Below are 15,094 nucleotides of genomic sequence, written 5' to 3' on the forward strand. Positions count from 1 at the left end.
GAGCAATGTTAAGTGACTTTGTTCAAAGTCACACAGTAGGTAAATGTAGCTTGAGGGAGTCAAACTCCAAATTGCAGAATATAGCTCATGCCTTTAACTGTCTGCACTGAGTGCTTTACATAAAGCAGACTGTTTTTGTATAGTGCCTTTTATATGCATGTACATCCAAAAGTAATTTGCATTCACCAAAAGATGAAACAAGTGTCATTATCAGTATGAATGTAAGAAAATGTGATGCACAAACTGGAAGAAGTTGCATACGGCCTGTGATTATGTTGTGACCCACTTTGAATAAAACATTATCTAGGATTTAGATGATTTTTTTTTACCCCAACATTCATATTCTTGTGTGGCATGACTACAAAACTGCACTGTTTGATTTCTTTACTTAATGACTTAGTTCAGAGAAACTGTTAAGTCTCTCTGTTCTTACCCATCTCCAGATATTCATCGAAAAGTCCTTCACACTCTATTAGTTCATAATCTTCCTCCCATCTTTTGGGCTCCTGAGGAATTTGGCATCCCCTGATTGCAGCTATCTGTCGCTTTTGTCGCCAGGATTTCATTTTCCTGAAAATAAATTTTTGGAGTTTCATTGCAGTTTAATTAGACAGAATCCTTCATCTAAGATGAGTCTTTCAAAACAGGTAAGCTTCCATTAAATCTTTCTTTTTACCTTGTTTCATACAACACAGAAGTGAAACTCAAGAAATGTATCTGCTCTGGCTCAAATGTGCATAAAAATCTTATGATAGGAAACCATTTCTGCTTAAAAGCACACTTATAATTTACAAAACGTATTTATTAACCACAGAAACTGAGTAAATAAAAAACTGCTCATAAAGAGGTTATTATGTCACAAATAGAGTTATATACATTTGCTTAAGCAAAAACCTCACTATAAGAGACCTAAACAGCATTTGCAATTTCAAAAAGTGACCACTAGTATTCAAACTGCTGCTGGCAGCCTTGGCTTACAACAAAAAGAATCCATACTATATAACATTATAATTAGGCTTTCAAAAAAAAATGTCAAGAAATTGATATCTCATGCTTTGTTCTTGCATAGATATCTTAAAATCCTTTTCTTGAGGATATAGCATACTGATTAAGATTGATTAGCCAGTCTTAATAGTCTATTAGTAAACAGACTATATTGTCCTATGTTTAATGTTTGCTTAAAAGTGGTTTAATAAAGACGAGACACTATTAGGCTTTGTATATAGAGTACTTTTCCAACTATTTCTTTATTTCTTTGAAGGTCATAAACTTGGTCAAATTACAGTATATTTCATTGGTTAACTCTTCATAAAATCATGCACGTTTTTCTTTGTTACTAACAATTTAGAATGATTTACATGTAACAGAAAACAGAAGATGTGTGCTGTCAATGCATGGAACTTTGCTGAATAACTGAAATACAATATAAATTAGCTATAAATAAAAAAATGCCATATATCCATCATATAAATGATACTTATCTCAATATACAACTGTAATTACATTGTACAAACACACACACACAGACACACACACACACACACACACACACACACACACACACACACACACACACACACACACACACGTATAACGTGACCAACTTAAAAAAGTATCTAGCATCTTTTGAAAGTGAAGAAAAAAAAAGTAACCACAGTGTAAAATATAACTAAAAGCAAGTCCAAAACATACACTGTAAAGCAGTAGGGAAAACTTTCAGTCAGCCAAACTCTTCAGTCTAAGCTGTTTTTATTCTTCCAACATACAAAGACAGATTGAGCGCTTTCATCCCCTAAACTGGGGGCTTCATCAGAATCTAACTGCACTCCATAGTACAGCCTTTAAATACTGTTAAAAATTAATTATATCATCACCCTTCACAATCCTTTAAAGATACAACTACCTTAATGCTCAAATGAAATGCACTTGGAATTTGAAAAGTGCTTTTTTTATAAAGGATGTTTAAATGTTCCTGTGTTAAAAGGTGTTTGTAGTGCTTTGTATGTTGGAAGAATAAAAAGAGTTTGGACTGAAGAGTTTGGCTGACTGAAAGTTTTTCCTACTGCTTTACAGTGTATGTTTTGGACTTGATCTTTTCAAAGTATCTAGGAGTGATGGAGCAGATAATGACATGCATATGACTGTAGAAGTATTGGCTGAAGAACTGTGCCTTCAGGAGAATCTGTCTGCCATCCTTTTATGCAAAATGATTTTCTGCTTGCTTGTGACAATAACAAGAAACCACAAAACACAGCAAAGTGCATATGTGACAAGAGGAAACTCCACTCTTGTTCTTGCAGTAACCAGAGTCCTGACTCAAAGACATGTAAGGTATGGTGTCAGACAGTCTGACAAAGCAGTCCAGGGAAATAAGGTTCAGGGGATGATAAATAAAAATACAGTTGCATAAAACATAGTTCTCAGCTGTGAGCAGAAAATTAATTTCACTTATTTGTGGTTAGCAAAGCTATGCAATGTTTTGAGACAGTCAGTAAATGACTGGCCATCTAGAGAATGGCATATCTGTAATCCTGGAAATGCTATTCTACTAAACATTTAGTACTTCAATACTGGTAAAATATGTAGGTGTGAAGAAGGTAGCACCAGTCATAGACTCTTTTAAGCAATTTATAAAAGTCACATCAGAGACATGAATCTGGAATATTCCAAAATTTAGGGTTATGTAAAGTTTCTGTTGTTCATATGGTCGGTAACTTCACTAAGGCATCAAGACATTTTCTAAAGGTAAAACGTTTGCCTTCTTTGGTATTTCGCCTTCTTCTTTGGTATTTCTTCCTTTATCACTGGCAATAGGAAGACATGCTGAAAAGGTTACTTTGCTAAGAAGTTGCATTTCTTTCAAAGATATTCAACAATCAAGTAATTTCTTCTCATGTTTTGTAATCTCAGGACTAATTATAATTAGCGGTGGAGTCATAGCAAATTTTAGAGACATGAAATTTATGTCACTTTTTTCTTTTTCTGTTTTTTTTTAATTCAGCTTACGTAAAACCACTATAACAAATAAAACAATTTCCAGTGCTACTCTACTAATACTAGTAAAAGTCTTTAATTTGCTAACCAGAATCTTATTCTTAATATATCTGAACATATCAAATTGTTTAATTTGAATTGCATTTATGTCAAAAATTAAGTAACTTTGTCCAAAAGTTATAATTTGGTGAAATACTTTTGGATCTTAATCTAGTCAATTCAATTTCTTTTTTGGCAAATATTAGTGGTTAATTTCAAAAACGTCATGAAAAGAAGGAGTTTTGTTATTTTGCAAACTTTAATTAACAGCTTTCTTAGTGACAGACAATAGTGTAATTTTTGTGGATACAATTAGAGATTAGAGCATTAAATAGAATGAAATGTTTCAACATGTAACAATAGTCAAACAAAAAGGGCCAAATGCAGAAAGATTACTGTGAGGTAACCTTTATGCATTAAGAGAGAGAGCTCATTCGTTTACTATATGATGAGGATGCTGTGCATTATTTAATAATTGCAACAGTTCATGACTTATGAGGGAAAGGAACAGGGAACTATTAAGCACGCCTCTCAACTGCGTAATGCAAGACACTTAGACTAAGCTAAAATTAATGGCGGGCAAAATGATGTAAAGATTTTAATAATTCCTCCTAAAAAATTAGGAAGTTACTAGTATAATCTTCAGTAAATGTATGGCAGTACAAAAGCTGTTATACTAGTAAAGAAAGACTTCACTAGTATAACATCTTTTGTACTGCCATACATTTACTAAAGATTATGAAGTGCGAAACTCCATTGTCTAGCTTTCATGACAGAATGTAATCATTCATAACATGCTATGGCAGGAAAAAGAACACATTGTTGATGTTCTGACAACACAAGAGACAGGTATGAAGTATGTGGTGTGTGTGTGTGTGTGTGTGTGTGTGTGTGTGTGTGTGTGTGTGTGTGTGTGTGTGTGTGTGTGTGTGTGTGTGTGTGTGCATGTGTGCATGTGGGTGTGTGTGTGTGTGTGTGTGTGTGTGTGTGTGTGTGTGTGTGTGTGTGTGTGTGTGCATGCGTGTGTGCGTGTGTGTGTATGTATAAGTGAGTGTGTGTTTAAATATGGGGTGCCAGTACTAACATGATACATCAACCACCAGTTTTAACTACTTTAAGAAAGTGTTGATCTGCACTCACAGTTGTTAAGAGTGATTTAGAAACATGCATATTAGCCAATAATGAGGTCTTAATTTATTGCTGCTAACTCTTCTCTGGATGCAAAAGTACCACATTGTGTAAACTGCATCCATTAACATGAGCACTGAGGTTTTTCTGAACCCAAGATACTCTCATAAACTCATTAACATTTGACCAATATTTATTCAGTAATCCACCACTGTAAAATATATCTTCACAATCAGCTTTTATGAATTCATCATGCCATAATTTAATTTCTTGAGTTGTATATACTTTACTTACTTTATAAGGTATAAATAAAAGTTCTATGAAGGTATTCCCTTATAAAAAGAATGTGTCCAAGGCCAAGAAAAAGAATATGATATTTTGGAAGATTTTACAATCACTTTTCTAATATTTTCATCAAGATTAGGAAATGGCATTTGACACACGCAATTCCAGAAACTCTCAATTATTTTTGATTGTTAGCCTAATTTATACAACTTTAATCTATCCCAAAAATAGTCTGTTTTAAATAATTTAATAATGTGGTTAGGAATTCCTTGTATTTAATAACATTTTTTGTATTTTATTACAAAAGTATCTTCTAATAACACACTCAAGCTAGCCGTTTAAAAGCATTTATAGCATTTACTGTCTGTTTTTCCTCTGTTTTCTGCAAAAAAAAGAAAAAAACAAAACAAAAAAAAAAATCTTGTTTTCCTGCCTTACTGAACTAAAATAGTCCTGTCTTCAGAGTTTGCTGATCTCTGGGCTTTGTCTTGGTTCCTGTGCTATTCCATATCCTTATTTGGATAAAAGGAAGCGTCTTTGTTCACCAGTGGGAGTGGGGAGCACTGAGCGGCCTATTTGTCCCTAGAGGAGTGGTTCCAGCCAGAAACTTGTAGTCTATTGGCCATTTTGGGTCAATTCCTAGCTCTTTTCAGCCCCCTGTAATAAAGCCCGCTTTAGCACGCTTTTTCGCTTGTATTCAACTCAGCACAGCTCCTCGTGGTATCTTGCAGAGTTCTACAAGCAGCAGAGAGCAAAAGAGTGACTTTTTCCTGATTTAGGTATTTTTTTTCTGGCTTTTTGACTATTTACTGTTTAGCGACTGCATTTTCGCCTGTTTATACAGCTCTGTATTCTATTTAAACTGTTTTTGTGTTGATTAACTGTTTTGCACTTTTAAAAAAGCTATTTGTTGCTTAATTTTACCTGTAGGCTAACACACTCAAGTACGCTAGCCGTTTAAAAGCATTTATAGCATTTACTGTTTGTTTTTCCTCTGTTTTCTGCAAAAAAAAAAAAAAAATCTTGTTTTCCCGCCTTACTGAACTAGAATAGTCCAGTATTCAGAGTTTGCTGATCTCTGGGCTTTGGCTTGGTTCCTGTGCTATTCCATATCCTTATTTGGATAAAGGGAAGCTTCTTTGTTCACCAGTGGGAGTGGGGAGCACTGAGCAGCCTATTTGTCCCTAGAGCAGTGGTTCCAGCCAGAAACTTGTAGTCTATTGGCCATTTTGGGTCAATTCCTAGCTCTTTTCATCCCCCTGCTATAAAGCCCACTTTAGCGCGCTTTTGCATGATTTAGCGCGGAGTTGCCCATAGAGCACCATCGGGCAGCGCCGGTTAAACAAGTTTAAACTATTTCTAGCTCCGTAAAGTATGCTCTTCAATTTTTCCCTTAGAACTTCTCTACTTGCAATCTAAACAGTCTATTCTCTATCTCAAAAGCTCAGCACTTGCTCCTAAAGCATTTTTATATAGGTAAAGTACTTATATACTAAACAAAGTACTACATTAGCCTAGAATCCCATTGAGTACCCATTTCCCTATAGGTCCCTTCTGACTCAGTTACACAGCAAACTTTTTCACTTTTTCTAGCATGTCGAAGGGTCAGTTGCTAGTGTCCTCTCCTGTTCAGCTGGTGAATCTGGGCATCTTGAGGCAATGTTACAATTGCCTCATGTACACAGACAACCCACTCCTTCTCCCACAAAACACAAATACATGTGAGAGATGCAACTATATAGCCAAACTGGAGGCTGAGCTCTCTCAACTCAGGACTGGCAAGACCAGACAGGAGGAGAAGGAAACCACGCACACCACAAACCCAGTTTCACATAGAACTATCACAACTGCAAAACAAACACATAAACACACAAAGACATACTCGGAGGCACTGATCAAAAATCTACCAAAACTACAGAGGCCTCCAAAGCAGACACCCAAGCAACTGCCACCTCAAGACATAAGACATGCAACACATAGTTCTCAAAGTCAGTGTGCTAAACAGTCACAGCCCTTAAGGCCAAACACAATGCCAGACACACTTGTTATAGGTGACTCCATAGTCAGACACACTGACATCCTACTCACCAGACTGAACAAGGAAAAAATCACAGTAAGCTGCCTGTCAGGCGCTAGAATCCGCCACATAACACAAGCACTCAGGTCACTCCACAGCAAGTACAAGTATGACTCAGTCATTGTCCATGCCGGTGTGAACGACCTGAGATGTACCTCCCTGGACTACATGAAAGAGACATAGAGGAGCTCTCAGATTATGTAGCCCAGGCCGGTATGACCCTGACCCTGAGCAGTATCCTACCCTCACCAAGAATGATGCCACAATACAGAGACAAAATGATCAGCTTTAATAATTGGCTTAATTACTGGTGTCATTCTAAGGGGATCCAATGCCTGTCTGCCTGGGATGACATGCTTGACAAGCCACACTGCTTCTAAGGGACGGCTTGCACCTGTCACCCTGGGCTTCCGGATATCGGCAAAGGCTCTTGCCACCCCATAGTGCCTTTTTTAGGCAAGGCTCAAATGATAAACCTACCACCCTAGAAAACAAAAATGGAGAAAAACTAAGGGTAATACTGCTCAATGCCAGAAGTCTAAACCTCAAGATGCACGCCCTCAAGCCCTCCTCAGTATGGAGAACATCGATGTCTGTGCTGTGACTGAAACCTGGTTCAAGGCTCCTGAGAGCACCCCAGCACTATCAGGTTATACCTCATATCATGCGTTCTGGCCCCAAAATCTGGACCGAACCACAAAAGGAGGGGGAGTATCCATATTCATAAAGGATACCCACACCTCCAGGTTAGTGGCAACGCACGAAGCATCGGAGACCATCCAGGTGCAATTAACCATAGGTAAAACTGCCCTACAATTTGTAGCATGCTACAGACCACCCTCTCAAACTCAGGAAACCTGGAGTTCATAAACTCAAATGCTATGGAACTAGTCACCATTCCCACAAGAGGAGAAAATACACTAGACCTGATCATCACAAACAAGGGGACAAAATGCTCCACACTGGAAGTATATCCCTCATTGGTGAGATCAGACCATCAATTAATCTCACTTGAGATCCACATCCCGCCCCCAACCCCAGCAAAAAAGACCACAGTGAAGAACTTCTCAAAAGCAAACTTTACACTTCTTAAGACTGGAGTGGTATCCTTCAAGGCCCCCGAGCCAGTGGAAACCACAACTCACGCTGCTGAAACCCTTACAAATGCCTTCTACGAGCACCTCCAGGAATGTATGGATCAAGCAATCCCTAATAAAATCAAGACCCTTTCCACCAAAGGCAGGCGCCCGGTCTGGTGGACCCCAGCCATAAACAAACTCTACAACAAGAGGAGAAAGCTACTACATGACAGAGCAAAATCCCTAAAAGGGAAGGCATCTCTGATCAATACTAGCAAAAACTACGATCACTCATAAAATCATCCAAGGCCAACTTTGAGAGAAAAATCGCTAATGACACAAAAGACAATCATAAGGCCTTCTTTAGCTATGTTAGAAACCTGGGTGGAAACTCCCAGATATGCTCAGAATTAGTCCAAAATGATACAAAAATCACTGAACCCACAGACATTGCCAACATACTGGCAGACAGGTTCAGTGCAAATTTCTCCTCCCTCCCCAAAGGAGAAATATCTATCCCACCAGAGTCTAGCCTCCCAAACATCTCAGATGCCCAGGTGAGAGCTGCTCTCTCTAAAGCAAAAAACACAGCATCAGTGGGACCGGACGGTGTCCCCGGCTGTGTGCTACACGAACTCAATGAGGAACTAAACCCACACATAAGGCTGCTGTTTAATCGTAGCCTTACTACAGGATACGTACCCAAAGAATGGCGTACAGCAACTGTGGTCCCACTCTACAAAGACGGTGCTTCTACGGACCCTGGAAATTACTGCCCCATAAGCTTGATGAGCCTTGTCTGCAAAGCTATGGAGAGGATCATAATGGAACTCATAAATAAAGACATTGGGGACCTACAGACACTGGATCCTACCCAATTTGGCTTTGTCAAGGGCAGATCCTGCCTCTTGAACTTGGTCGACTTTTTCAAAACAGTCACTAAGGCCATTGATGAGGGTAAGGCAGTTCACACAGCCTACCTTGACCTAGCAAAAGCGTTCGACACAATACCCCACTCAGGCATCATAGAAAAGCTCACCAGCTTAGATGTAAACCCATATGTCACAAGATGGGTTGCAAACTGGCTCAAGGACAGAACACACAGGATTAGAGTTGCTGGTGCCATGTCAGACTCTAAGCCGGTCAAGAGTGGTGTCCCACAGGGCTCAGTCCTGGGCCCCCTCTTGTTCGGCATTTATTTTTCTGAAGTGCAGGCAAACATAGGGGGATTGTGGCTGACAAAATTTGCAGATGACTGCAAACTGGGCACCATAATTGACACTCCATCAGACACAGACATCCTCCAGAGAGGTCTCATAGAAATGGATAACTGGTGCCAGAGCTATGGCCTTAAGCTAAATGCCAAAAAATGTATAGTCATACCCTTTGGGAAAAACAAGGTAACCAATGATTGAGTACAATGCCCCATTCGGAATGTACCTTACCCGACACCTGCAGCAGTTGGAAAGACCCCAAAAGTTCCTCACCAAAAGGATAAAGGGGCTCAAACATATGTCATACGCTGCCCGACTGAAGAAACTCCAGCTCTATTCAGTCGCATACCGTCTGCTCAGAGGTGATCTGTGCCTGACATACAAGGCCATGTCCAACCCGGAATTAATGGACATGCTCCACTTCAAAAAATCCAAATCCACCAGAGCCACGAGAGCAAGAGACTTAAACCTCAACACGGATATAAATAGGACTTGCTGGAGGGACAGATTCATCACCCAGAGACTCCCTACACTATGGAACAGAATCCCAGTCCATGTGAGGCAGAGCCCCTCACTGACTCTGTTCAAGAGAAATCTTGATGAGTGGATGGGAGATCGTAGGTTTACCCTGGGAATCATCTCTGTGTCACTGCTGGACAGAGGCACAGCAAACTAATGGGTATAGTATTCTCATCCTAAGGGGTGGTGAAAGCCACACACACTCTGGCTAGGCTTATAAATGCCCTAGGGCAGATAGCCTAGTATGAACCTATGAACCTATGAACCTATAATATTTTGAATCAAAATCTAATCACTGAAATCTAAATAAGAAAAAAATTATTTTGTTAAATAGACTGTATGATTCTTTAAACTATCAAACCAAAATATAAGGCTCTTCTGTTTTCAATATACCAGTATATTTAAATTAGTACTTACCTAAAAAAGTTACAAGAAAAACATAATGATTATTGAAAAAAAACAGTGTTTAATAAATAGCAGATCTGTAAATTAAATTTCTTCAAGTTTTTAATAGTTTAAGTCAAGTCAAGTAGAACTTTATTGTCATTCAGACCATACAGCAAGTGCACAGCTGAACAAAAGTACTTTTCTCAAATCTCATGTGCAAAATCATACAATTAAAAACAAACACATAACAGCAATAGCAACAACAGAAACAACATCAATAGCAACAACAGCAACAACATCAACAGCAACAACAGCAACAACATCAACAGCAGCAATAGCAACAACATCAACAGCAGCAACAGCAACAACATCAACAGCAGCAACAGCAGAGTCCAAGGGATCAAAGCTGCAAATAACCATGCTTTGCCAGTCTCAAAGGCAATATTCAGTGATTGCACACTTCCTGCCATCCACACCATCCTCAACGGTTGCTGAAGGATCCAAAATCAAGGCAAATCCACAAGACCCGAGCAGAAAAACACCCCTGCTGCATTCACCATACACCTGACAACAAAACGGTTCGCAAAATGGATGACATACTGACAGAAAAACTACATAAATACAAAAAAACATGAAACGCACATTTGGGAGCCAGAGTAGCCACTGCTATTCAGGACACTGCCATCTTTATAAATAAATAATTTAATTTAATTATATTAATTAAGTTAATATATAGGAGTTAGCTAAGTGTGCAATATGAGATTTAACTATTTAAATACAAATGCATTTTATTACTGTTAATCATGATGCTTTCACTGGTATTTTCAATTTTGATTTCTCACGAATACTATCATGAATCAATATCAATATCAATGTATCCTTATATGAGGAATCAGCCCTATCAGTTACAGTTTTCAGGATAATTGACTGAGTATGCTTCTACATCTGGAAGCCCCAATTCTTCCCCTTCCTATGATTGTATTATAATGTCTTAGGGCTGCCCTAGGGATGGTATTTTTGGTATACACTGCACAAGTGTATAAAGTGAATGCACAAACATAAGAGCTTCACCTATCTGCACTGGTTTTGCATATTTGCAATCTATGAAAACCCTCCCAGGCAAACTGTGCAGAGATGTAAATGTGTGAATTTAGTTGAAAAATTTGTAGTTAATACTTGCACAGATGTGCATGACCTGCACATATGTGGAAGTCCATGTAACTGTGTACATTTCTGAAGTTAGATGACACATTCAACCTTGTACTAATAGCAAGGGACTTCACTGTAAAAGGTTATGCATATCTTGGCTGAGTGGTTTGCTGGCAGGTAGATATACCCAGTTTTCCAGCAGCCTTACTTTTCAGGTGTCCATTGATATGCACCAAATTATTTTACTAGTAAGTGTGGAAAATGTAGGCAGGAAAATTGATTGTCATTAACCTTGTATCAATTTTAACCAATCTTTTTATATTATGGATAATTTGTTTTAATTATTTAAACTGCAGATGTTTTTGTTTTATTTATGAAGATTGTAAAATTAATGTTCTTAAAATGTTTTGTAATAATTCGGAGCTCTTCTCCCCAGGCCTCCACTGAAAATGGGCTTCTACCCAGCTGGACTTTCCCAGTAATCAAATGTCAATAAATAAATAAATAAAAGGGGAAGAACAGGCAAGAGAACTATAGTGGGATGACAAAAGAGAGCTGTGTTGGAGGCAGTGGGAGAGGATGGTATTCTGTTTTTTGTTTGTTTTGTTTTGTTTTCCAGAGGACAGACCTCCATTTTCTGAAATATATAAGGGAAGAGAGGGAAGCATCTAGTAAAGCATGGGCAGATATGACAGCAGGGATTAGATAAGAGTTATGACAAAAAACAGGCATGACAAACAGGAGTGGATGATCACACAATCAGTAGGGTTCACAGAGGGAAAGGAAAACAGTCAAACAGAGGAGAGACAACTATTGATAACAGATATTGAGGGATAACTGGCAGTGAGTGAATATGAAATGATTTTGTGGGTGCATAGATAATGGGGGATTGGAGAGACAGGAGACCACTGTACCCCATCAAACCAGTCAAAGACTTTCAATAAGATTTCTGCTCAGGGGAATCTGGATGGACAGACCCTGCTATTGGGGGTCACTCGTCAGAAGCTTAATGTCCAGAGCTTGCTGGTTTGCTGATTCCTGCATCTACTGCTCTATTCATATGGTTTCCATTGCCTCTTCAAAGCCCTCACAGTAGAACCTTCAAAACAGGCTACAGCTGGGGCCACTCCTGCTGGTGGTAATTCTGGTGTCCCCAGTAATGGAGGAGTCCCCCTTTGTCCCACTTCATGCAGACCCAGGACATGCTAATGATGGGTATTTTTCCCTTGCTGGAGTGGAGAACTGCAGCTTAGGTACCACAGACTGTTCATGACTGCAGAGGAAGACAAAATGGGAAAAAAGCAATCAGTAACATATAATGCAACTGATCAAATACTGTATGTAATAAGTGTTATCGGGTGGCGGGGTGCTGTGTGTGTGTGTGTGTGTGTGTGTGTGTGTGTGTGTGTGTGTGTGTGTGTGTGTGTGTGTGAATGTGTGAGGAGAAGCTGCCACACCTCCATGCACCCCTAAACTAACAAGCAAATCCTGCAATATTGGGGAGTGGGAACACTATAGGTTCATAGGTAGGTTCATAGATAGGTACTAGGCTATCGGCCCAAGGGCCTACATAAGCCTAGCCAACAAGGTTCCCTGGCTTATGCCACCCAAGAAAGTTATTTTCCTGTGCCACTGTCGAGCAGAGACACAGAAGTGATCTCTGGGGTGTATTTCCTATTTCCCATCCACACATCAAGATTTTTCTTGAAGAGTGCTAATGAAGAACTTTGCTTGACATAGATGGGTAGCCTGTTCCAGAGTATGGGAAGTCGCTGGGACAGGAATCTATCCCTCTAGCATGTCCTGTTTATTGTGGTGACAAGGTTTAGGTCCCCAGAGCATGTAGCTCAGAGGGATTGGGATTTCTTTAGGTGTAGTATGTCCAACAGCTCTGGGTTTGACATAGCTTTGTATGTTAGGCAGAGATCACCTCGGAGTAGGTGACACTAGTCACCAAGAATACTCTTTATGTTGTGCCTTAAAGGCATGTAAAATAGAACAAAGTTTTGCTGCACTGAGGGGCACACTAGACACCAGGGATACATTATATAGCATCCCCTAAAAGCACTTAAAGAGATACAAACCACAAACACTGACACTTTATCAGTGAATCACTGCATGATAATGCTTTATACCACCGTTAGACACCAGGGATAATTTTACCAAAGTGTTTAATAATAAAAAAGTAAAACGTAGGAGGATGTCTCAAACCCTGCACCCTTAGTGTACTGATCAGGAAGCTTAGCTCACTACACCTACTCACCATTTACTATTGCAGATATTTTATATATTAAAAGAAGTATGAAATTATATTGTGTGGAATTATTCACTAATTGTAATGGCCCATGAGTTAAAAGTCAAGAATTATGCAGGTATATTAGAGAATAGCTGGAGTGTCTGGCAAAATCAGAATAGCTGAGAGGGATGGGGGGGTGTGTCCATGTGGTAAGAGATAAAAATCAAGATAAAGACAGGAGGAACACTTAAAAAGTTAAAAGAACAACAGGTCTAGCATCAAAGTGCTCTTTACAAACCACTAACAGGATGAAACCCTCATGCCTGGCATTACTGACTGACTGACTGCAAGGATCCATGATTTATGGGGTAGATAAAAAAAAAACAATAAGAAGAGACATTAGGGATGCTCTATCAACTCAGGGACAGGTAAGAGGTGTGTGTGTGTGTGTGTGTGTGTGTGTGTGTGTGTGTGTGTGTGTGTGTGTGTGTGTGTGTGTGTGTGTGTGTGCGTGTGTGCGTGTGTGCGTGTGTGTGTGTCTGTGTGTGCGCATGCATGTATGTGTGTTTAAACATGTGCTTATGTGTGGATGTGTGAATTGGGGGTGGCTGTTCCAAAGTGATACATGGGCTGTCAGTGTTAATTACAACAGAGCAGAGCTGATTCACACTAGAGGTAGTTAAGGACAATTCAGAGACGTGCAGATTAGCTGACAATTAGGCTATTTCTCATTGTGGCTAACATGTCTGTAATGAGTCTTAAATTCCTGCATCATATAAACTGCCCTTTTTGCCAGAGCTCTTACTGTCAGAACTGGGATTCTTTTTGAATCTCTAGGTATATATCCTACTGGCTGTGTTAAAAATATTGACAACTTTCAGCATTCATACAAAAAGGATGCAGTCCTGAGAAAGAATTTGTGAGAAATAATACTCAGAAATTAGAAATAGTAACTGCATTGCAAGACAAAGCACATGTAACTAATAGTATATTTAAAAAAGTCAGAGAACAGGTTAGCTACTCTTAGAGTTAGCACAGGGACCATTCAATTCTCTTGGAGTTAGCACAGGGATCATTCGATACTCTTGGAGTTAGCACAGGGACCATTCGATACTCTTGGAGTTAGCAGAGGGACCATTCGATACTCTTGGAGTTAGCACAGGGACCATTCGATACTCTTGGAGTTAGCACAGGGACCATTCGATACTCTTGGAGTTAGCACAGGGACCATTCGATACTGTTGGAGTTAGCACAGGGACCATTCGATACTCTTGGAGTTAGCACAGGGACCATTCGATACTCTTGGAGTTAGCACAGGGACCATTCGATACTCTTGGAGTTAGCACAGGGACCATTCGATACTCTTGGAGTTAGCAGAGGGACCATTCGATACTCTTGGAGTTAGCACAGGGACCATTCGATACTCTTGGAGTTAGCACAGGGACCATTCGATACTCTTGGAGTTAGCACAGGGACCATTCGATACTCTTGGAGTTAGCAGAGGGACCATTCGATACTCTTGGAGTTAGCACAGGGCCCATTCGATACTCTTGGAGTTAGCACAGGGACCATTCGATCCTCTTGGAGTTAGCACAGGGCCCATTCGATACTCTTGGAGTTAGCACAGGGCCCATTCGATACTCTTGGAGTTAGCACAGGGAATAATGCTATTAACTATTAAATAATGTTTCCACAAGTCCAGAGTTTGATTCCTTCCATCTTCACTTAGTCTGGGACCCCAAGCAAGTCCCCTAACAAATACATGACATTAGGCGAGGCATCTCAATGCTCTCCATGACTACTACATGCCAATGAAATATCAATCTACTGTTAATTATCTAACATTTAGTTCTCTAATAAAAAGTGAGACAATGTCTGTTTGCTCTCAGGTGCTTAATTCATTGCAAACATTCCCTCAACTTTGACAGTATCTAAAATGTTTCATTCATTCTGACTGGTCACAGCAATGTTGTGGCATCTAAGTAGA

At 39.5% G+C, this 15,094-nt stretch overlaps 1 protein-coding gene across 2 annotated transcripts in view; it reads right to left on the bottom strand.

Moving 5' to 3' along the window:
* Positions 1-15,094, bottom strand: part of LOC122793640 (anoctamin-7-like) — a 2,355,351-nt gene that overhangs the window by 343,547 nt on the left and 1,996,710 nt on the right. For both annotated transcript variants that reach the window (XM_044061850.1, XM_044061849.1), the window contains exon 18: positions 434-570. In XM_044061850.1, coding sequence (XP_043917785.1) covers positions 434-570 — 137 coding nt within the window. The remainder of the gene's footprint in view (positions 1-433; positions 571-15,094) is intronic.

This window comes from Protopterus annectens, chromosome 2.part0, assembly GCF_019279795.1.
Source record: "Protopterus annectens isolate FY-2018-M chromosome 2.part0, PAN1.0, whole genome shotgun sequence".
In the NCBI taxonomy this organism is placed as follows: domain Eukaryota; kingdom Metazoa; phylum Chordata; order Ceratodontiformes; family Protopteridae; genus Protopterus; species Protopterus annectens.